This window comes from Brassica napus, chromosome C1 (genome assembly GCF_020379485.1).
Source record: "Brassica napus cultivar Da-Ae chromosome C1, Da-Ae, whole genome shotgun sequence".
NCBI classification, from domain to species: domain Eukaryota; kingdom Viridiplantae; phylum Streptophyta; class Magnoliopsida; order Brassicales; family Brassicaceae; genus Brassica; species Brassica napus.
In genome coordinates, this window is record NC_063444.1 from 37986961 (window position 1) to 38011337 (window position 24377).

Here is a 24377-nt window from a genome sequence, read left to right on the forward strand (position 1 = left end):
ATTGTCCAATGAAAGCAGAGAGTGAACCACCTAGCCAACAACTGCCAAGACTCTCTTTAGGGGGAGAAACATACAGACCTGAAATATCAAGAGCCCCCAAGGAAAGCACATACGCCCTGGAGGAGAAACCCGTAAGAACAACAACATACCAACATGAGTTTAAAGCAAACCCATTTGGAGAGAGAATCAGCACCAAACAAACCCGTGTACCACCACCGGTGAATGCTATTGGTACTAGAGAAACCAATTCTCAGAACTGGAGGAACAACACAACCCAAGAAGAATCTCAGAGGTACTCATCCCCACAGTATACTCAGAACAGACAGCAGTCGAGCAGAGCTCCACAACGAGGAAGAGACCTCTTCCCTCAGAAAGAGCAGGCACAATGGAGACCAAAACTTGTACCTGCTCCAGAGGATCCGACAAATCACTCTCGGGTGCAACAAGCTCCTACAACTCTAGTGAATCATAATAGGGGAAACTCTCAGATAAGCAATGATGTAGCTTGTGTTCAGACAATGGAAGAAGTAATGGACGAACTACATCATGTAACAAGACAGTACCTAAACTGCGCAGATCCTGTTGAAGCGGCAGCCATAAAACAAAGAGTAATGCAAAGTGACGCAAATGGAGACATGGAAGAGACAGCAGCGGCATTAATAGCTAGTGCAACACGACGTTACGATCTCTCTTCACAGCAACGAGACATGGATAGTAACCCTAACACACCTCCTCCGAGACGAGACTACACTATCCAAGAGCTCCTCGGCCCAGACCCAGTGGTCGTATACAGCCCTCTCATCAGGGAAGAAGAAGCTAATGAAGTAGAACCAAGCTATAATGAGGTTGAAGAATCTCCGAGACAGCTTCCTGAAGGACCTGTAAAGCTCAAATCTATCATCATCAGATCACCAAATAGTGTGGTAGAAGCTCCTACACCAGAACAAGAAACTCAAGAAGAAACAGAAAAAGAGGAAACGCTACTGGAGTTTCAAAACAAAGTAAAGAGAAGGAGTACAAAAAACAAATGTCGAAGATCACCAAGAAACAGCCCTAATATCCTTCGAGGAGCAAGTTCTAAAAAGAGGAAAATCTCACAAATTCAAAGCTCACCACTACGAGGAGGAGAAACAAGTAGAGCAAATACCTTGGGGACGCAAAGGAAGAACACCATCCCAAAGAACACCGCAGGACCCTCTCAAAGCACAACGAACCCACCAATCAGATTGATCCCGGCGATGACTAAGAAAAGGTCGGATTTTCGGGTTCCTCCACCCCGGGTTCCTTAGTGATTCTAAGCTGGAACTGTTGCGGGCTGGGGAACCCTGCAACAGTCCAGCGCTTGAAGGAGATTCACAGGAGAAACACTCCTGACATCTTCTTTCTCATGGAGACCAAAAATAACACTGAGATGATCACAAAGACTCTCCATTGGCTCCCTCTTGACAACACCCATGTAGTTCCACCTCACAGCCCAGGAGGAGGCGGTTTGTTCCTCATCTGGAAACCTGACATCCATCTCACAGTTATGAAGAGCACAAGAAACTTTATTGACACGATCATTACGGATAAAGGTGTTACCTTCCAAGCTACTTTTGTGTATGGAGAACCAGATCAGACAAAGAGATATGAGGTGTGGAACCAAATATCAACTCTCCAACCAGCAGCAGGGATCCCATGGTTTTTAACCGGAGACTTCAACGAAATCACTGACAACAGTGAAAAATCAGGAGGCCCGGAGAGAGCAAAAGGAACATTCTGCGCATTTAGATCCTTTCTCTCACAAAATGATCTTTTCGATATTAAACATTATGGGAATTTCCTATCTTGGAGAGGGAACAGGAACTCACATGTGGTACAATGCCGTTTGGATAGAGCAATTAGCAATAGTGAGTGGATAGACAAATTCCCGTCGTGTCGATGCCAATACCTTATGTTCGAAGGTTCTGATCATCGTCCCCTCATATCTTTCCTGGATACAACAAGGAAAAAAGGAAAGAAGATTTTTAGATTCGATAGAAGGCTAAGAGACAATGCTGAGGTCAAAACACTTATCCAACAAGTTTGGGAGTCAAACCCGTATCTTGATGTTGAGGACCGTCTAGGCCTTTGTCGAAGAGAAATCTGTAAGTGGAGCAAAGCTTTCCAGGAAAATAGCAGAAAAACCTTGGTTCTCCTCTGAGATCAACTAGATGCTGCGATGACAAGCCCCATTCCGAACAATGATCTGATACATCAACTTAATATGAGTTTGCTACAAACCTTTATAGAGAAAGAGGAGTATTGGAAACAAAGAAGCAGACAGTTATGGTTAACTTTGGGAGACTACAATACGGGCTATTTCCATGCTACTACTAAGGCAAGGAAAGCAAAGAACAGAATGACCGTAATAGAAGATGACAAGGAGGTACCTCATTTTTAGGAAGAACAAATCGTAAAGGTTATTTGTCAGTTCTATAACCAGCTCTTCATCTCCTCTGATTACGATGGGCTTCATACGATCGAGGAAGCTCTATCTCCATGTGTGTCACCTGAAATTAATGAAGAACTCATTAAGGATCCCACACCATCAGAGATAAGAGAAGCAATCTTCGCAATCCACCCTGATAAAGCACCTGGACCTGACGGTTTCTCAGCCAGTTTCTTCCAAGCAAATTGGGAAGTTGTAGGACCTGAGGTAGTCCGTGAAATCCAACTCTTCTTTGCTTCAGGACAGCTCAGACCTTCACAAAACGTGACACATGTTAGACTAATTCCAAAAATCATTGGAGCAAAGAGAGTCGCTGATTACAGGCCAATAGCGCTATGCAACGTGTTCTTCAAGATAATCTCTAAGCTACTTGCTCTAAGGTTGAAATCAGTTCTACACTTGATCATATCGGAGAACCAGTCAGCTTTTATCCCAGGAAGGGCTATCTCAGACAATGTTCTAATAACGCATGAGGTACTTCAATATTTGAAAACATCACAAGCAACAAAGAGATGCACAATGGCCATCAAAACAGACATGTCTAAAGCCTACGACAGAGTAGAATGGCGGTTCATCTCACAAGTACTGAAGAGGTTGGGGTTTCACGACAAATGGATCACTCTGATTATGCAATGCGTGACCAATGTATCCTATTCCGATCTAATTAATGACTCTGCTTATGGTTCTGTGATACCTAAGAGGGGAATTCGACAGGGAGATCCACTCTCCCCATACCTATTTATCCTATGTGGCCAAGTTCTGTCAGGATTATGTCAGAAAGGAGAGAGAGAAGGTACCTTGCAAGGAGTGAGAGTGGCGAGGAACTGTCCAAGAGTAAATCATTTACTCTTTGCAGACGACACCATGTTCTTCTGTCAAACGTCAAAATCATGCTACACGAAGCTGAAAACCATCCTCTGGGAGTATGAGAAAGCCTCTGGAGAGATGATCAATGCAGCTAAATCCTCGATCACCTTCTCTTCTAAAACTCCAGAGGAAATATAGAGGAATGTCAAAGACCACTTAGGCATTAACAACGAAGGAGGCTCAGGTAAATATTTGGGGTTACCTGAACACTTCGGGAGGAAAAAGAAAGATCTCTCCACTAGCCTTGTTGATAGAATAAGGCAACGAGCACAAAGCTTATCCACGAGACGTCTCTCCAAAGCCGGCAAATTGACAATGCTGAAAGCAGTCCTTACTGCTGTTCCAACTTACTCCATGTCGTGTTTCGAGCTACCTGTCAGTTTATGTAAAAGAATCCAATCAGTCCTTACAAGATTTTGGTGGGATTCTCCCGATGGAAGTAGAAAAATGTGCTGTGTGGCTTGGGAAACCCTAACAAAACCAAAAGCAGGAGGTGGACTTGGCCTAAGGGACATACAACTATTCAATCAGGCATTACTAGCTAAACAGGCTTGGAGAATCCTAACCAAACCAGATAGTCTTTTGGCCCGCATTCTCCTAGGGAAATATTGTCACAAAAAACACTTCTTAGACGCTATGGTTCCAGCTACATGCTCTCATGGTTGGAGAAGCATCTTACATGGAAGGGACCTTCTAAAGGAGAACCTAGGGAAAGCTATAGGAAATGGGCATACAAAAAAACTCTGGAAAGATTCATGGATTTCTACAAAGGAACACATCAAACCATACGGGCCCGTTCCGAAAGAAGCACTTGACCTGACAGTCTCTGATCTATTGACAACGGAAATGACCTGGAATAAAAGAAGGATCGAAGAACTCCTACCTCATGTTGCAATGAAGATACAACTGCTACAACCGAGCCTCTCCAAAACGGAAGATATATACATCTGGCAGCCTCTCCCTTCAGGTACATACTCAACGCGATCAGGATACTATGTGGCCTCGATGAGGAAGAACGATCAAACACTACCACACCAAGGACCTTTTGATTGGATAAAGGATGTCTGGTCCGCACCCTGCTCACCAAAGATGAGGATATTCATTTGGTCAGTGATCCAAAGAGCATTACCCTTTGGAGAACAATTACAAAAAAGAGGAATCCGAGATGATGCGTTGTGCCATAAATGCAAAGGGATTGAATCAGCGATGCATACCTTCTTTCACTGTCCTTTCGCACAAAAGGTATGGAACCTGATCCCTCTCAAACATGTAGTTCACCTAGCTACAGGGAGCAGCTTCCGAGACGCAACTGTGGCTTTCCGGCAAGCAATCTGTCTCCCACCAACAGGAGTGTCAAATAACATCCTTCCATGGATCTGCTGGGCAATTTGGACGGCTCGAAACCTTGCAATCTTTGAGAACAGAACATTATCACCTATGGAAGTAGCAGCCAAAGGAATCAGGTTAGCTCGAGAATGGAATATGGCACAAGACAAAGAGAAAGCTACAAACAACACTCTGCCTCGCCTTCACAGGACACCGCGTGCTCCGATAGTGCCAGCGAAGCTAACGATCGGCAAATCAGATGCGGCTTTTGACAGTAGATTATATCGAGCAGGATTTGCATGGAATTTCACAGATTTGGCAGGAAGTATGATCAATCAAGGATCCAGGACTCAGGACTTCATCGGATCTCCGTTAATAGCTGAAGCCCTCGCCCTTCGCTCTGCAATCCTCTCAGTGGTGAACAGTGAGTTTAAACACCTCAAGATGTTCTCTGACAATTCAACGCTCGTTCGAGCCATCAACAACGACACGCAGGTATCGGAAATCTTTGGTATCATTAAGGATATCCAACAGATGACCTCTGCTTTCGTCGAGATATCGTTTTCTCATCTCCCTCGTTTACAAAACATTGATGCCGATCTTCTGGCAAAAAAGACTCTCTGTTTATCTCTGTAATGGACCCGTTAACGGGCTGAGTTGGGCCTGAGGCCAGCTTCTTCTTATATTTAATGAAACGTGTCACAAAAAAAAAGAGTTTGAGCAGCGGGGAATTATTATTTTTGTTACCAATTTTTTATTCAGTAATTAAGTAGTCAATGTTCAATATTCGAAAATATTCTGCAACTATATTGGTCTGTTAGTTAATGGGTTCCTAAATTATCGTCTTAAAATATATTGAAAATTTTAAAATTGTTATAATTTGTAAGATATTCATATTTTTTAAAGAACAAATTTTATATGTTTGATAATGAGTTGATAAAACATGAATTGTATCATATGTATTCAAAATATGAGTTTTGATTTTGCATTAACCAGGAAATGAAAAAAAAATCATTTAAAATATTTGAGGATCCACAAAGTCTTGATTTGTTATGAATGTTGTAACTGATAATAAGTGTCCTTATACCCTGTAGAGTTATTGCCCAAGATGCGGTGCAGAGGAAAAAACCAATTTTTGAATGTCCCTCAGTTCTACAGACATGGGCACTTGCAGCTACGCCAACTCCGCCTCTAGTGTTCCCTTGCGCTAGTCACTACATAAATATGGACTATCTATTTTGGCGGAAAAATGATATTGAAGATCCTGAGTTAGATAAAGACCCATATCCATGGATCATATGGTACATTTGGAAAGCGCGAAATGATAAACTTTAGAGGAATAGACAAAAACCCATTGGAAACTGTCCGACATGCAGAGTCAGAATGCCATGCGTGGTTTGAAGCAAACCGAAAAGAGGAAGAACCAATGCCACCAACACATCCTGAACAAATACCAATCTCAGAGAGATGCATGGTGGATGGATCATGGACACATGACACATTTTTAGTGGATATGAGTGGACATAGATGACTGCGGGAGGAGTAATTCAACTATTGGGAGCCAGGAACCAACTAAGAAGGATCTCACCCCTTCACTCTGAGCTTGAGGCCCTATTATGGGTGATGGAATGTATGCTGCAACTATCGATGTGTCAGTATTTTGGCACCGATTGTAAGGAACTAGTCTCGATGATTCAAGATCCAGGAGCATAGCCTAGCTTTTCCATGGAGTTAAATGAGTTTTCGAAGCTGAAGAGTAGATTCTCAGCATTCTCAATTGTTTTTATTCCTCGTTCTGAAAATATATCGTCTGATTCATTAGCTAAGATAACACGATCCTTTCATAGGACTCTGTACTATATTGGTTGTTCTATTCCGGTCTGGTTTCCCAGACCACATCAAGTTTGAGTAATAGAATAGCCTTTTGAAGAAAAAAAAAAAACCTGTAGAGTTAATTATTGCATTGCTTTGGTGTATAATTAGAATGGCGCAAGGACAATTTTAAACTGAAAATGAATAATAACCTGTAGAGTTATGGTGGCATATGGGTTTGTGTATTCTTAGAATGATGTAAGTTGTTTTGATAGTCTTTATAAGCTGTAGAGTAAGTAATGTGTTAATGGGGCCTCAACGATTTTGTTATAAAACATGAGTAACATTTATTTTTCTTCAGAATGAACCCATATCTAATAGTCATATTTATTGTAACCTATGTATTCTAAAATAAGTTAGACGTTTGTTGTTCATACATAGGATGCAACTTCCTGAATAGTTCCCTTAGATCATTTACGTGAACTGAATTAAATTGGATATTAATCTTGGTCCAAAAACTAAAAAAAACCTTAATGAAAATTCTAATCATAGTTAAAAGTAGTGTGATTTTTCAGAAATATGTTTGTTGTGCAAAATTTTATGTTTCAATTATACTTTTCATAATTTTTTTTGCAAAATAAGTAAATTAGTAATGGCACAAAAAATTCTAAGAACATATCTGCATTTAATAATGTGATCATAATTCATTAATTTGATTAATGATCATGATTTATTGTTGGAATATTATTTAGTTAATACAAAATACAATGGATAAAGTTTTTTAAAAACAGTTCAAATAAAAAATCACATATGAAAAAGATGTATGTTTTAGTATATGAGATTTAGGGCATGACTACTTCAAACGCAGCGGTTACGGTTGCGGCTTCGAGAGTCTGCGGAAACGGGCGGTCGCGGTTTCAAGCGTTATTAAGTGTTTCGTATGGCTGGTGGTTAATTATAAAATTGGTTTAGAGAGGTTTAGAGCGGTGTAAAGCGGTGTAAAGCAAAGCGGTTTGTACTATTTTTTGTGATTGTTGTAAAACGCTAACAATCGATATCAGCCGCAAAAGCTGTGTTTGCAAGTGATAGCAGAGAAACCAGCCAGACCTTTAATGAGAGGTTTGAGGAAACTAGCAAAATAGGTTATATTTAATATAAATTTGTCCATGTATAACTTTCTACTAGTTTGTAAATATTTAAAAAAATTACTATTATTTTAATGAAAACGATTAAAAATATATATATTGAGGGGGATAATTTATCCAGAATAAGAGCTTCCGGGTTAGAACAGGGTGCCAATATCTTGGTTCCGGCTTCTGACCTCCGGCCTCTGGGTTCAGACTTTCAGGTCAAGTGATTTTTACTGTCTAATGATAAATGGAATCTTCCTTAGTATAAGATACATAGTTTAGACAAAAACGAATCTTCCTAAATCTGAGAGAAAAAATAAGTATTATAATATATATAGCCATGCTTAAAGAATTATATATATAACTTGTATAAATGTTATATTTTATACATTTTATAATATTTATTGATTAAATTTATTATACTAGTTATTATAATTTAAAAAGAAAATAATTTTTGTAATGAAATTATTATTGTTTTTTTTGGATTTTTATTTTTATTTATGTTTTAATTTTAATTTTAGTTTTCTTTGTATTGATCAAATTGGATATTCGGTTAAAATTTTAAAATTTTTTGATATTTAAGTGACTACGGATAGAATCAAATCGAATAACTGATTATTCAAACGAAATGTATAGAATCATAAATATTTTTAAAAACCTGTATATTCGATAAGTATCCACCTTTAGTTTCATATGATAAAGCAGGGAGCAACGAAAATCAAAAAGATATGCGGTGATGGAGCGGTGAGGCTCGTGATGAGTGTAGCTTTTTGGATCACATGATAATTGTTTTTTTTTCCTTAGTCATTGTTACTCCAGACTACTTGATACTATTACTGGAGACTTTTTCAATAACTTAAGGGCGTCATTTCTAACTCCAAGTCAAACGTAAGAGCCATTGAGCATCATCTACTACAAGGGATCGTTTTTTGGAACTTTACTATAGGGAATCTTGAGACATGTCCTTCTACTTTTGCGCATACCTTTGTCACATGATGCATCGTATCACCGTTGACCGATCAATTAACGAATCGTTCTTTGTACGTTAAGTGTTTTTTTTTGCAAATCATCTACATGCCATGCATTTTAGGACTAGGATCTAAAAACTGTCTCTTTGATAAGGAAAGAGCATTTGAGAAACCTCAATGGTTAAGAAACTCAAAAAGTACGTTTGTCGTTCTATAAATAAATCTACCCCATCGTTATTTACAGATTAACTTCGAAAAATGATAGTAATCTAGCAATCACAATTGAGATAAAAGAAATAGTCCAAAGTTTTCTTAATGAAATGATCAATTGAAGAGCAAGCCTGATAAGATACAACTTGGAGAAGAATATGACGTGGCCATCTTCACCATGATCAAATCAATAGTTTCAATAGTTTATCTTTATTTATTTTATGTTTAGTGGATTTGTGTTTCCTTAGTTAGTGGATGTGTTAGTTGCTTTGCCCACGTTGAAGTGTTGGTTAGTTAATCTATTTTGTATTTAAGATCAGTTCACGTTAAATGAAAGAAAGAACAGAAAACTTGCAGTAAACTTGTCCTTGAGAACCAAAGTGTTCTTGTTCTTGTGTTCTTGTTTTCATCAAAATTGATTGCCCTTGGCAAGGGACCTATCAAAGCCACTGTAAAACGCCACGGGTTTCATGTCACCTAACCCTCTCCCAAAATATTGATCATGACACTTATTAGAGAAGAAAATGCATACGTCACCCTTCTTTGCAATGGCTATATAAACCCTAGATTGGCAGAAGGTTCCATACAACATAAGAAACACATCTACAAATTAACCATGAAGCATATTTGGCTCACATTAGCTTTTCTATTGGCTTTGGCGACTTGCAAAGCTGATGAAGAAATTAATTGCGAAGAGAACCTGCCATTCACATGTGGTCAAACTGATCGTTTCAACAGTACCAGTTTCGAGAAAGACTTCATCTTCGGTCTTGCATCTTCTGCTTACCAGGCATGTAACATATCAACCATTAGTATTATGTTGCCAGACGTCATATTTTACGTATCAAACATCATATATAAACATTAAAATCCAACATTGCATGGTTGTTTCTTTTCATTTCAGATCGAAGGTAGCATAAATCGTGGAGTTAACGTTTGGGATGGCTTCACTCACCGATTCCCACGTTTGTTTTTTGCATGGTTACTCATCACATATACATATTATGTCGGTTATATGTCTCCATGCACGTATAGTTATGTATTTATTTACTATCAGATAAAGCAGGACCCGATCATGGAAATGGAGACACTACTTGTAACTCATATTCGTACTGGGAGGTAATTAAATTCCTCAATATATGTGTGTGCATACTAATATTACTCACTGAATTATTTATCAACTACCAACCTAGTGTGGATTGACATGCGATTATATGTGAACTGCAGAAAGATATAGAGGTGATGGATGAGCTCAAAGCTACTGGCTACAGATTCTCCATTGCCTGGTCAAGAGTCATTCCAAGTATGTGAACGTTATTGATCCATGTATATCAAACAAGTATAATATAATAATAATAAAGTAATAAAAGGAGGATATAAGCATAAGCATCAGATAGAGTGTCCACGTATGCGAAAATAATCGGCCAATGAGAAACTATATTTTCGCCAAATTTTGATATTACGTGTATACGCACACCAATTAACCTAATGTGCACACTACCACAATCGAATGGTATGTCGATATAGCACTTAAGGATCAAATCCACAGAGACCAACGATTACACTTTATCTTTATGGGATCAATACTTAGCTAAAACAATGATGGGGTTTTGAGATTAATGTTTCGTAACAAGCAAGTAATAAGATTAATTAAAGATTTCAGATGATTAAAACTCTAGCCTAGGGTGGTTTGGTCGGGTGTTAAACAAGTGTGAGCCAAACAATTATTCAAGTTCGATTAAAGACCAGTCTAGAACTCGGATCACTTAAGATAGATCAGCCCACTGTCGTGGTGCTTCACCTTTTGTCAATCGATCTCAGTACCTAAACTGTCGTTTGGACTGAGATGCGATGACAAACATTAAGATCAAGTCCGATCTGTTCACAAAACACCCTAACATCTACTTTCGCTGGTTAGGGATATGATGCTCATTCAAGTTATGTCTAGCAACCTATAACACTTTTGATGAATAGATTAAACCTAGAATCAGGCACTAAGTGGTTAACTTGATGCAAGCCTTAAGAACAACAGTGAATGAAAACAATCGATTTATAACTTATTTATGTCAAGCTCACGGATCTAACACCCTAACACCCTAGACTAAGCAAGTTGACTACTCAGCCATGAACAGAGAAAACACAGAGACAGAGACTGAATAAAACATGTGTAGATAAAACAGAATAAGGGTTCAGGGGGTTCTTCTCTATGGTGAGAGAGATGGAGCCTTCTCCCTTTACAAAGTATCAAATCACAAATCTCTCAAAGCTCAAGTCTCCAACTCTAAGGTCTCGTTTCTTCTCAAAGAAAAAGCATAGAAAATGCAGGAGAAACAGAAAAAGAAGATATATCAAAGCCACAGGCGGCTGGGATAGAAAATAGAGAGATTAGGGCAAATCTCGAAATAGGTTGTAGTTTCCTTAAAAATATCTGCCACTGGAACAGGCACTCGGGTTGTTCCGCTATCCGGAACAGTCACTCGGGTTGCTCCGCTATCTGGAACAGTCATCAAGACTGTTCTGTGTGAAAATCACCAAATTGCACTGTTTTCTGCCTCTTTTGTTCCAGCTGGTCCATCTCCCATCCAATGCAACTTCAGACCTGTAATGACTCGAAAAGGACTAGGAAGACTCGATAAAGACTTGAAAACCAATTGAAAAGCATATATACAAGATGTATAAAACACCATATATCATCACCTCCTCTATTTGTTTTTAGAAAATGATCATTTAACTTTCTATTTAAACAATTATAACCAAAAATATTTTTTTAGTGAAATATATTATATATATAAATATAATTATATTTTTTATTTACATAATAGTTTGTAAAGAAATATCAAAGAAGTAATAAAAAAAGGATATAAGCCTTAGATAGAGTGTCCATGTAGGCGAAAATAATCGGCCAATGATAAACTATATTTTTGCCATGTCACCTCCTCTATTTGTTTTTACAAAATGATCATTTAACTTTTTACTTAAACAATTATAACCGAAAATATTTTTTTAGTGAAATATATTATTTATATAAATATAATTATATTTTTTATTTACATAATAGTTTGTAAAGAAATATTTTGTGTACATAATATCATAATTTTATCAATTACTAAAATAAATTGGGTTGGTTTCCAACTTTCACAAATAAAAAGTATTATTTGTAAACTTAGAAAAGAATATATCAAGAATATTTTTTTCAGGAGAGAAAATAGAAAAATACATCGGAGACAAATCCATCTCTATTATGAAATTTTTATATTTTAGAGAAAAAATAGAGAAATACATTGGAGATGATCTAAGACATGACCGACGTAAATGATCGACGTTGAGATTTTAGCTTTTCTGATTCTTACTATTCTAATGTTTCAATATAATTTGACAAATTCCATTTGCTTTATAATATAATGGTTTAAAAATATTTTTTGTTTCACAATATAAATTGTTTTTATATTTCAATGTAACTTTATACTTATTGGATATTGTGTGGCCAATTAAATTATATAAATTAATGTGTAATTGATTAAATTTATATATATTAAATGACAGTTTTCTAAAGTAATAACTTTTAAATATTACAGATTTTAATTAAAAATGGAACATATAAGCCTCAGATAGAGTGTCCACGTAGACGAAAATAATCGACCAATGAGAAACTATATTTTTGCCATGTCACCTCCTCTATTTGTTTTTACAAAATGATCCTTTAACTTTTTACTTAAACAATTATAACCGAAAATATTTTTTTAGTAAAATATATTATTTATATAAATATAATTATATCTTTTTATTTACATAACAGTTTGTAAAGAAATATTTAGTGTAAATAATATCATAATTTTATAAAATACTAAAATAAATTGGGCTGGTGTTCAACTTTCACAAATAAAAAATATTATTTGTAAATTTAGAAAAGAATATATCAAGAATATTCTTTCTTAGGAGAGAAAATAGAAAAATACATCGGCGACAAATCCATCTCTATTATGAAATTCCTCTATTTTAGAGAAAGAATTGAAGAATACATTGGAGATGGTCTAAGGCATGGCCGACGTAAATGATCGACATTGAGATTTCAGCTTTTCTGATTCTTACTATACTAATGTTTCAATATAATTTGAATATTCCCTTTGTAATGGTTTAAAAGTATTTTTTGTTTCACTATTATAATATAATGGTTTAAAATTATTTTTTGTTTCACTATTTAAATTATTTTTATATTTCAATGTAAGTTTATATTTATTGGATATTGTGTGGCCAATTAAATTATGTAAATTACTGTGTAATTGATTAAATTTATATATTAAATGACAGTTTTCTAAAGTAATAATTTTTAAATATTACAAATTTTAATTAAAACTGATTACATTTGTAATGGTTTAAAAGTATTTTTTTGTTTCACTATTATAATATAATGGTTTAAAAGTATTTTTTGTTTCACTATATAAATTGTTTTTGTATTTTAATGTAAGTTTATATTTATTGGATATTGTGTGGCCAATTAAATTATTTAAATTACTGTGTAATTGATTAAATTTATATATTAAATGACAGTTTTCTAAAGTAATAACTTTTAAATATTACAAATTTTAATTAAAACTGATTATATTTTGAAACAGATAGAGTAATCTATAAACTAACTTTATATAGATATGATGACAAAATTGTAAAGTGGTTTCACCTTGAATTTCTCTCATTCTGTGCATTCCTAATTGGAAAGAGATAATCAACATTTAATATTATGTTACTCTCTGTATATTAGAAATGGTCGAACCGTAAACCAATTAAGGATGATGTAAGGAAGACTTAAAGATGTATTTCCAGTTATCACAAATATAGAATCAATTGACAACAACTTAATTATGTCCAGCGTAGGACAACAGAGAAGAGTTTTCATACCTTCTAATATTATAATATCTCACTATATTAGTGGCTAAATCAGTTTTCTCTAACACAATGGAGTTTAAGCTTTTCTATCTGATGATATTAGTAGTTTGATCCCAAAAAAAAGAAACGGTCGAACTGTACATTGTAATTGGAGAAAGAAAACAAACAAAAATCAACCGAAGACTTTTAAGGTATATGAAACAAAAATTAGATATATCAATTCTCTGCAATTAAAGAATAAGACAATAAAATTGTAAAAATACAAAATAAAACAAAAAATATACACAGAAAGAAAGATTTAGTAAAATAAAATCATAATATAATTTTCATAATTGATAGTGCTCAGTTACACTAAAAAGTTTAAATTTACAACATACACAATTTTATTTACATCTTTAAAATCTAATTAAAATGATTTTAAAAAAGTGCCAGCACGAAGAGTTAGAAAATATACGATAAAATATAATACATAACGTTAAAAATACATTATCACTGATCACTAAAAAATCATGTTATTAGTAATAAAAATGAAATGACAGCACATTTATTAAAACCATAGAACGGCACGTAACAAGGTGTTATTAAATATACAAACTACAAATTAAATATGCTCAACGCAAACACACATAAAAATGAGACATCATATTTGGATATATATAAATAAATAATTTTAAATATATTATATTCTTGATAATTTTAAAATTACTTAAAAAGAAACTAAATTATTACAAATTAATATACAAATAAAACTAAAGCAATATTTAGTAACGTCAAAATAATAAATGAATAAAAAATATATTATGTTAATAAAATTGATTTTAGATTTTAAAGACTTCTAATTCATGTAATATTACAAAATTCAAAATTTGTTTATTACAATTAATATTTTACCATTAGATATATTAAAATAATATTTTAGATCGATATTCAATTGTCAGTTTTCAACTATTACACGTAAAAAAATATTATTAAGTAAGTTTTTTTTAAAAGGGAGTTTTATATTTTAAGTAGGTTATTGGAGTACTTTTTCTTTTCGTGAATTTATTCGAGAAAAGATTCCGATCTTTTAAACTAAGTTAATTTATGTTCTATACATAATTATTTTTTTTTTACATAACTCTAAAATCTCGGACTTGATTCTTCATATTTTATTAGTTAATTGTGTTACATATAATAGAAATACTTACTTCAAACTAAAAATATAAAAAAAAATCAAATTTAAAAATTAGTTATATATAATTTATTATACAAAAATTCACATACAAATAAAAATGATAAATTTAAAAATTTAAATATAGTATCCACGGAGAAAGGATCTAGTATATATAAATCATGGAGGTATTAACTACTACCACGGACAAGGGTGTAACTTCGATTGTGATTCTTTCGAAAAATTAAATATATGAGCAGGAGGAAAGAGGAGCCGGGGAGTACACCAAGGAGGTATTAACTACTACCACGGACTCATAAATGGCCTCATCGACAAGGGTATAACGCCTTTAGTTACGCTCTTTCACTGGGACCTTCCTCAAGTACTACAAGATGATTATGAAGGTTTCCTGGACCCTCAGATCATGTATGCCATGCTGCTTATTAAGAAAGACGACAATATATAAAAGATTTGTTATTGGATTAATGAAATGACTATAATATTCGCAGAGATGATTTCAGAGATTTCGCGGATCTATGTTTTGAAGAATATGGTGATAAAGTAAAGCACTGGTTCACAATCAACCAGCTCTACTCAGTGCCTACGAGAGGCTATGGATTAGGATCAGATGCACCTGGTCGATGTTCTCCAAAGGTTGATTCTACATGTTACGCCGGAAATTCTTCAACGGAACCTTATATCGTTGCACATAACCAGCTCCTTGCCCATGCCACGGTGGTCGATCTTTACAGGACAAAATATAAGGTAGGTTCTCCATTTTGTGAAAGGTGAATTCTAATATATCTGATTCTAAATTAATCATATCGTTGTGTATATATATCTGCGTGACCACAGCATCAAGGAGGTAAGATTGGACCTGTGATGATAACTAGATGGTTTCTTCCATATAATGACACTGATCCAGACTCCATAGCTGCAACCGAGAGGATGAAAGAATTCTTCTTGGGATGGTATATATATGTTTTATAAAATGAAATGATATTCTTAACATTAATATATGCTGTATATATGAACTGACGAAAAATATGCATTTATGTACACCAGGTACATGGGGCCGCTAACAAATGGTACATACCCTCAAATCATGATAGACACTGTGGGTGAGCGGCTTCCATCGTTCACTCCAGAGGAATCCAAACTCGTAAAGGGTTCATATGATTTTCTTGGTCTCAACTATTACTTCACTCAGTATGTCCAGCCAAGTCCTAATCATGTTGATTCGGATGGTCACACTGCCATGATGGACGCTGGCACAAGGCTCACATGTATCCATCTCTATATTTCGACTTAGTTACAACCTTAATTTATATCTACCTAACGCCTTTTGTTAATTACAATAATTGTGACCATCAAGTATCTGTGTAAACAGATCGTAATGCAAGTAATCATGCCATTGGCCCAGTGGTATATATATATGCATCATCCATCCCTATTCTTCTTTTTTTTTTTCTAAGCAAAATTCAGTTTTCTGATACTAATTTGCTTCCCTTTCTAAGTTCACTGAACACAAAGACGACGAGACCAAAAACACCTATTACTACCCAAAAGGCATTTATTATGTGATGGATCACTTCAAAACCAACTACAATAACCCTGTAATCTATATAACCGAGAACGGTGGGTTCTACTACTCATCTCTAAACTCATCTTTACATGTTAAATGTGATTTGAAATTGGTTGAAATTGTTCAATGTTATGACGGTTTAACTAGGATTCAGTACCTCCGGTGATGAAACCCGTGAGGAGGCTAAGTTTGATTACAGGCGGATTGATTATCTTTGCAGTCATCTCTGTTTTCTCAGTAAAGTCATCAAGTGAGTTGATGTTTCTCTCTTTTGCTTTTTGTGTTTTATGTATATACTTGTATGTACGTATGACGTCTAATGATTTATTGTTCCTGCTTTTAGGGAGACAGGCGTCAAGGTGAAAGGATACTGTGCGTGGTCTCTTGGGGATAATTATGAATTCGGACAAGGATTTACCGTCAGATTCGGACTCACTTACATTGACTGGAACAATGTCACTGATAGAGATCTCAAAGAGTCTGGCAAATGGTATAAGAAGTTCATTGCAACCAAGAACCTTGCAAAGCCAAATTTTCTGCGCTCCAGCCTCACCTTTGAGAAGAAGAAGTTCGCAGATGCATGAAAGATCCAATCCACATTTACCTCATCAAGATCATCTCATGTTCCCTCTTTGTACTTGCTCCATAGATAAGGAGCTTCATCTACCTACCACTGTATACTAAATAAAAAATCTCAATAAAAGAAGATATGGATTTGGGATAAGTGGACACTGCAAGAAAACAAAATGTTTTATACAGGATTTAGTCGGAAATTCATCGGAAAAAAGAAGCAATTTCTGACGAAATTTTTTCGTTTGGTTTTATTTCGTTAGAAAAAAATCGATAAAACTCTTTTGGACAATTCGACGAATTTCCAGCGGATTCCATAGATACATTCCCGACGAAATACTGACAAAAATATAGCCGAAAGACATTATCAAAAAGTCGGCGATATTTTCAACGAACATCATCCATCAGAAATTGGACAATATTTGTCAAAATTTTTGTAAATTATTAAAAGATATATTTAAATATAATATTTAAATTAATTAACAATTTAACAAACTAAATTTACATATTTAGATAAAAAATTGTTTATAATAATTTTTTAATCTTATATATAAATATAATAACTATTAAAATTTAAAAACGTTTTTTAAAAGTGAAAAACGTTTTTATAAATTCTAGAAAAACCATTAAAACGTTTTATAAATTGAAAACGTTTTTAGAAAAGTGAAAAAAAAGTTGTATAAATTATAAAAACGTAAGAAAAATTATAAACTGAAACATTTTTAGAAAGTGAAAAAATGTTTTCTATAAATTCCAAAAACATAAAAACATTTTATAAATTACAAAACATAAAAATGTTTTATAAAAACTTACGTTTTATAAAACCGCAAAAACATTTTAAAACAACATAAATAATAAAACATCAAAAACATAAAATAAGTTTTCAAATCCTAAATCTAAAATGCGAAATCCTAAAACTAACAATTCTAACACAAATATAAACATATAATTCCTAAATCAACCAACCTAATTCATTTCTAACATTCCAGTCCCTAAAATCTATCAACTCTAATAACCAAACACATATACAAATTAACATATATGATTATTAAGAGGATAACATATGACTAACATTATTTAATAAGAGTTGTAGAGAAGGATTCACATCTGTTTTTAGAGAGAGAGTTGAAATGAAGAAGAAAAAGAAAACTATTTGGTTCTTATGTTAAAATATTTTGACGAATCAAGTTTGCAATTCGTTGGAAATTTTTTAATTTGGTGCTTCACAAAAGTTTAGGTGATTCTTTTTCCCGGAAATATTTTAATTTCTGATGAATTTCCAAAAAATATACAAAATTTCTGATAAATTTTATTTAATGAATTACTTAAACATTTTCGATATATGAATATATCCTATTCGTCGAAAATTCATAAATTCACTCAGAGTGACAAATTCAGTTTATTCTCTGCATGGATTATAAACGGCCAAAACACAATTTTGAAGAAAATTTCCCACAAAATATGTGTTGGACCCAATTTTGGTCCATAAGTCAAATGGGCCAGCGTCGGTCTGGACCGTGCGACGCGGAGCGAGCAAGAAGCCCATTACGAGCTTTTCAAAGAAATAGAAGGTCCGGAGATTGAGAGAGCGGTTACGGAGATCGCGGAGTCAATATATTATAAGAAGAGATCGACCAGAGACAAAGGAGGACACGTTGAAAACCCTAGAGAGAGCTACACACACATCGACCTTATTTTCACCTAGCTTTAAGTCTTTTCTCTGATCGATCTTGTTTGTAATGTTCGATCTCATTTCATTCATTGTATTTGATCTTATTCATCAATAAAATCCATATTTGTCTACTGGAATCTGATTACATCGTTGTGTTCTAAAGATATTGTTGTCTACATCATCTTTTCTTCCCCGGATTAAACTCTCGATCACTATCAAATACTTAGTGTGGATTTTATGATCTACAATATGGATTGCGGTTTCAAAACATAACAAAAATAGACTGATATTATCCATTGATAATATTTGGAAAAATTCCATAAAATATCCCAAATAAATTTTGTTAAGCTTTTTAATACACAAACTTTTTCACTACCTAGTTTAATAACCCAACTAATTATTTTGCTCATTTTAAAACTTGTGCTTATTTTAACCCAAACTTTGTTTATTTTAATAAAAATATCAGTAAGTTTCAAACAAATTTTTTTAAAAAGCTTTAAAATTTACAAAAAAAAGCTCAGAATTTTTTTTTTGGTGTTTGAGAAAAAAATAACTAAATTTTGTATAATATTAAATTTGTAATAAATTTTTAAGTTTTAAATATTGAATTTAGTTTGTTTTCTGAAATTAAAAAAAAAAAATTTCCTTCAAATATAATATTTTTTAAAAACAATTATTTTTACCATAATTTATTTACTTTGTTTCCTAAATCTTAAAAATAAAACTAGAAATTTGTGATATTTTTTCTTAGAATTTGGAGATTTTTTTAAATTTCGTTTCAAATTTATTAGTATTTTTAATTAAAATAAAAAATTTTGGATATTAAAAAGGGTACATTTTAAAAAAGTTTGTGTAATAAATTGAGTAAAATATTTAGTTGGTGTATTAAACTGGATAGCGAAAAATTTCGGATATTAAAAAATTTAAGAAAATTTAGTTGGAGTATTTGGAATTTTTCTATAATATTTTGATGATTTTTAGGGGTTTATAATCTTCAAAATGTTTGAAAACACCTAAAAGGCTAAAACATACACAAATTTTGTAGAATTGTACTCAAAACAACAAAATCAATTATAAGACGGTAGTTTCAAGATTCTGTCGATACCAAAGAATCTAGTAAGAACTGGTAAACCAGCTCTATATTTAGTGTTGTAGTCTCAGCTCCTTCACAAAAAAAAGAACACAGAGAATGGAATCTTGAAACAACCACCGAGAGATGCAAGAGGTAAAGAAAGAAAGAAAGAGATGGATCCAATAGTTTTCAAAGGAGGGTTTTTGTGTGTTGTGATTATTATTACACGACTAAAGAAACAATGTCAGATAACAAACTTCTAACTCCCTTTCCCAGCTGCTTCCAGAACTTAAACCTGCTCATCATCGTTCTGTACACAAACACCCCTATTTTGTTCCCTAACAATGTTGCAGTTTTCAACAAAAAGAGCATCAAAATATGGCTCCCCTAGGAGAAGACATATCGTCTTCCCATAACCTACACCATCTTTCACATTCTTTCTCATCATCATCATTAATACACAACCACGCAGTGTTTGCATTTGTCCACCATTATAATAAGAAAAGAGTTCAAAGTAAAAGAAACCCTTGTGAAAAGATTCCTACACCACCAGGTTACTTACAAGTTTGGCTCCTGAGTCCACACATACACACCCCTTGACAGTTTGTTTGATCCAAAACTGGAAATCTTCTAAGCCCCATTAGTTATGACTTCTCTCTCTCCTTTTGATAAACCCCTCACAGATTCAGAGTTGATCTGCCCACCCCTTGCATGCGACGCCGACTCACTAATAATAGCCGACGGTTTACGGCCAAAGTTCAACAAATAGTTCCTCTGGTCGTCACTGGTGTGACGGATGCTCGCTCGTAAAAGCTCAGCAGGCATTTCCCTCTTTATCGCCACCTCCAAAACATCAGCTGCGCTCCCTTGGTTCTGGCTGCGGATCGTCTCATACTTGCTCCTGCAGTATTTGGTAAGAAGGTTGAAGAACTCATCAAATGACGCTCTCCATAGACCATCATGATTGACTCGAGGAGGAACCACCACCACAACTTCAGCTGCTCTCTCGAGAAGAGATATCAAGACAACTGAAGCACCATCTCCAGCAGAGCTTCCAATAGGACGCAGAGGCGGCTGCTCTGAGGAACACACTACAGCTGCAAGGCAAGCGCTCAGCGCTCGTAGGTCCATGGCTTGGACGCAGACCGTGACTGCTTTGGCAAGACTCACAACCGTCTCTGCTGCTAAACCATCTGAAGGCAAGCCGCCGAATAAAAATCTCAAGTGGCGGAATATAGCCATGCAGACAACTCGAGCAATCTCAGTGCCTGGAACCAGAAGCTGTATGTACTTTGTAAGCATTTTCCTGCCCTTTGGAAGAGTAGCTATACGGAGAAAGACAACATCATCCTTAGCAGTCTGATTGGTTTTGCTGAACGGATCAGCAAGTTGGAGTGCTGTGGCTAATCCCTCTAGGAGAATCTGCCGCTTTCTCTTGACAAGAGCACCTCCGTCCTGAGGCCTTGTGGACTGGAGATGCCTGTCTATGTCAACTATGTCAATAAGAACTCCAAGGGCATCTTCAATTGTAACCCTAGCTGCCACAAGAGGTTCCTGCTCCAAATGTTTCCCTGAGCCTTTATCATTAGAGCCAGGGGAAGAGTCCACCTCGAGCAACGCACGTGGCCTGCGGATATAAGGAAGTGTAATCTTTCCAAGAGCATCTACATGAACTTGTTGATGCTGTTCAGAACTATTACGAGACCGCGGTTGGTGGTGATCCTTCAGCTGAGAAGGGTAGAAGTGTGAGATTGTTGCTCTAGACTTCTTGGCAAGGCGAGCTTGGTGGTAATAGTCATTGACGTAAGGATCATTGCTGTGCGAATTAGAGTGCTTCATCTTGAGTATACTCTCTATTTCTTCAGAAGTCATGTATTTTGATCTAAACTGCAATCCACTTTCACTCTTCTGACTAGCTGCGTCTGATGATGCCTGTTGGGAGATGCCTTTGTTCTTTCGACTTCTGTGAGATGATGACTTGTGTTTGTGTTGTTCCCTAACGTCACCAACACCGAAAGGGACTTTACGTGATGATGGTGAAGGATAGGAACTATACAGTTGGGACTGTATCGCAGCAAGTTGAGCATACGATTGTCTCTGCTGGAGGGCCATCATGTGTTGTGCCAAAATATCATTCCGAGGAGGCAACTGTTGGTGCTGTTGTTGCAGAAGACCAGGATCAGTGAACCAATGAGGCTGCACCATGTTACCAAGTGTGGGGCCACACGAGGCATGCCTAGTCAAATTACCACTGTACTGAGGCCACTGCGGCAATCCTGAAAGATGAGAATTAGAACTTGACAGCGGGGTAAAATTGAACTGAGAACCACCAGGAAGAGAAGGAGCACGATGGAGATTTCCAAGTGAAGTGTGCTGAGATCTGCTACCAGGCGGAGGAAAGGAAGTGAAAGCTGATTCTGGTAAAATTATTGGTTCGCTATTGTGGTGCTGGAGCTGCGGTGGCTGCTGAGGATAGGAGGATGTCCTGTAAATTGGTTGAGCAGATGATTGTGGCTGTGCGGACCATCTATTAGCCTCTTGATCTTGTTCGTCCAACCAGCTTGTGAGCTCTGGATCGTATGTCCAATCCGTAGCAGAAGAACCTAAAGACAAAGTACAATCAGAAAGAGTCAATTGTGAACATAATAAAGAAGCCTGAAGGTATATAGTAATAAACAAGTAAAGAATTAAACTCACTCTCTCTAGAAAAGGATCCTGAACCTCTGTCACCAATGACACCAGGGTGTTTAGGTCCGGTAACAACTCTGTTTAGCTACAAAAAAAAAAAAAAAAAAAAAAAAGGAAGAGAGCAGTTAGATTCAAAATCACTGACAACAATTCAAAACATGAAATAGGAGGTATATATGCATGACCAAGGGCATGGTAGTTAAGGTATTAAGATTATCTGCAAATAAAAGTTGTGATAACCTTTGCAAAAGTAGTGGCAAGATCATCCATGTCAGATAATGATCCTAAACCTGGAGCCTGGAATCATCAACATGTATGTATGAGTAAATCATCCACTACATGTGTATTATCAAGACGGTAGCTTTTCTCAGCAGAGAGAACAAACAACATTACCTCTGCTTTATCAAACAAGTGATACTCAGCATCAGCATCAGCATCAGCAAGTCCGAGAACAGGAGCGATCGCTTCATCATCGTCTAAACCTCCCAATAACATTTCGTCAAGATTTTTCCCAAAGAAATCATACTGAGATGCGTCAAAGACCGAACTCTTCTGATCAGCTGCAGATACAAACAAACACAGCCAGTTTCAGCAACCAATGTTACAACACACACAAGTACAAGCTCTACCCTGCGGACCATAAAAATCTAGACTTTCAATCAAAGTGATAACAATAACATCACAAAACAAAATCAAATCTTGAAAAGTAAGTTTTTTTTTTAGCATTCATGCAATTAGAGAGGAACAAGAACAACAACAGTGACTTAGAACCATCCATACAGAACATAACTAAATATGTTTTTTTTTTTTTTGTTTGCATATATATCCTCCCTTTCTGTGTATTTTCCTCACACGTAAACGAAACAAGCAAATACACAAAAGCGAATCCAGAATCAGCTAATAGCACAAAAGGAGAAGAAAGAAACATCCTTTCGATGAAGGGAGGAGAGAGAGAGAGAGAGACCTGAGGAAGCGCGAGCAAAGTTGTATAAATCCCTGGACTCGGATCTCTCCATGATCGACGATTAGAAGAGAAGAAGAGGTTTTCGACAAACAAACAAAAAAATCGAAACTTTAGAAATCAGAGGAGACGAGACAGGAGGAAGAAAGACAAGAGGGCATACGGGGGATAGAGAGTTAAAAAGAATGAGAGCTAGCTAGGGTTTTCAATTTCCAAGGGACACGCACAAGTGAACTTGCAAGGAAAGATCTCTCCGCGAGAGAGAGAGAGAGAGAGAGAGAGAGAGAGAGAGAATGAAGAAGAAGAAGTAAACACCCCATTAAATGGTTTAAAATACATAAATCCAACTTACCTAATTATTTTCTTGGTTTTTTACAAATTTTAGAAGTATGTAATCAATGTCATTTTCCTGTTTTAGAAACATATCTCATGATTGTTAATTTTGATTTCCATATATTGATGTTTACATATAATAAATTAAATAAAAAATCACATATTTACTTGGTTTTTGGAAAATATGGATTTTCAAATATTTCAGAATTTGTATACACATTTTAAACATATTTGTTCAATTGTGAATTCTTTGAAGTTTTCTCTTTTCAAAATCGTGATTTTAATCGTTTTTTCATCATCACTCGTAGTTTTTTAATTCATGTTGAACATGATTCACCATGTTAAATCTTACAGTTTTACTAGAGGGTAATAATCTAACTTCAACACACGAGAGCACAATAATGGAATCAATAGTAAGCATACTAAGAGAGAACCACTCATGCACGACCACAAAACTGCATTATATAGAGAGCACATTACCACTTTGATTCTGTCTAGAAATGATGCTTTAGATGACTCAAAGCAAATGATGCTTTCTGTTCGATCCCATTTGAAACTCAACCAAATATAAAATTTTTAAAATCACGAATATACATCACACGTTATTTGGTCCATGACTCCATGTGAATGTACTTCATCCGGTCCGTTCAAATTGATCTCATCATGGTCCCCCCCTTCTTTA

General features: G+C 35.3%; 3 protein-coding genes across 4 annotated transcripts; 2 read left to right on the top strand and 1 right to left on the bottom strand.

Moving 5' to 3' along the window:
- The first annotated feature begins 3973 nt into the window (after positions 1 to 3973).
- Positions 3974 to 5299, top strand: LOC125579984. Its single transcript, XM_048743913.1, has one exon. It carries the CDS (start codon positions 3974 to 3976, stop codon positions 5297 to 5299), a length of 1326 nt encoding a protein of 441 aa, XP_048599870.1.
- Positions 5300 to 9349: 4050 nt separating this feature from the next.
- Positions 9350 to 17123, top strand: LOC106433624 (myrosinase MA1-like). Of its 2 annotated transcripts, XM_048744410.1 has the most exons (12): positions 9350 to 9573; positions 9688 to 9748; positions 9841 to 9902; positions 10011 to 10086; positions 15075 to 15240; positions 15324 to 15579; positions 15670 to 15785; positions 15880 to 16100; positions 16205 to 16239; positions 16332 to 16452; positions 16547 to 16649; positions 16743 to 17123. In XM_048744410.1, exons 1-12 carry the CDS (start codon positions 9400 to 9402, stop codon positions 16981 to 16983), a joined length of 1632 nt encoding a protein of 543 aa, XP_048600367.1. In that variant the 5' UTR covers positions 9350 to 9399; the 3' UTR covers positions 16984 to 17123. The 2 variants fall into 2 exon arrangements, with proteins under 2 accessions (XP_048600367.1, XP_048600368.1); XM_048744411.1 differs by lacking the exon at positions 16743 to 17123 and having other exon boundaries at positions 16547 to 16653.
- A 2749-nt stretch (positions 17124 to 19872) lies between these two features.
- LOC111202357 (protein PAT1 homolog 1) lies at positions 19873 to 23670 on the bottom strand. Its single transcript, XM_022695117.2, has 5 exons — positions 23366 to 23670; positions 22795 to 22961; positions 22642 to 22698; positions 22411 to 22486; positions 19873 to 22316 (listed from the first exon to the last, which is right to left on the bottom strand). The coding sequence occupies exons 1-5, from the start codon at positions 23415 to 23417 to the stop codon at positions 20344 to 20346; spliced, it is 2325 nt and encodes a 774-aa protein (XP_022550838.2). The 5' UTR covers positions 23418 to 23670; the 3' UTR covers positions 19873 to 20343.
- Between the last annotated feature and the right edge of the window lie 707 nt (positions 23671 to 24377).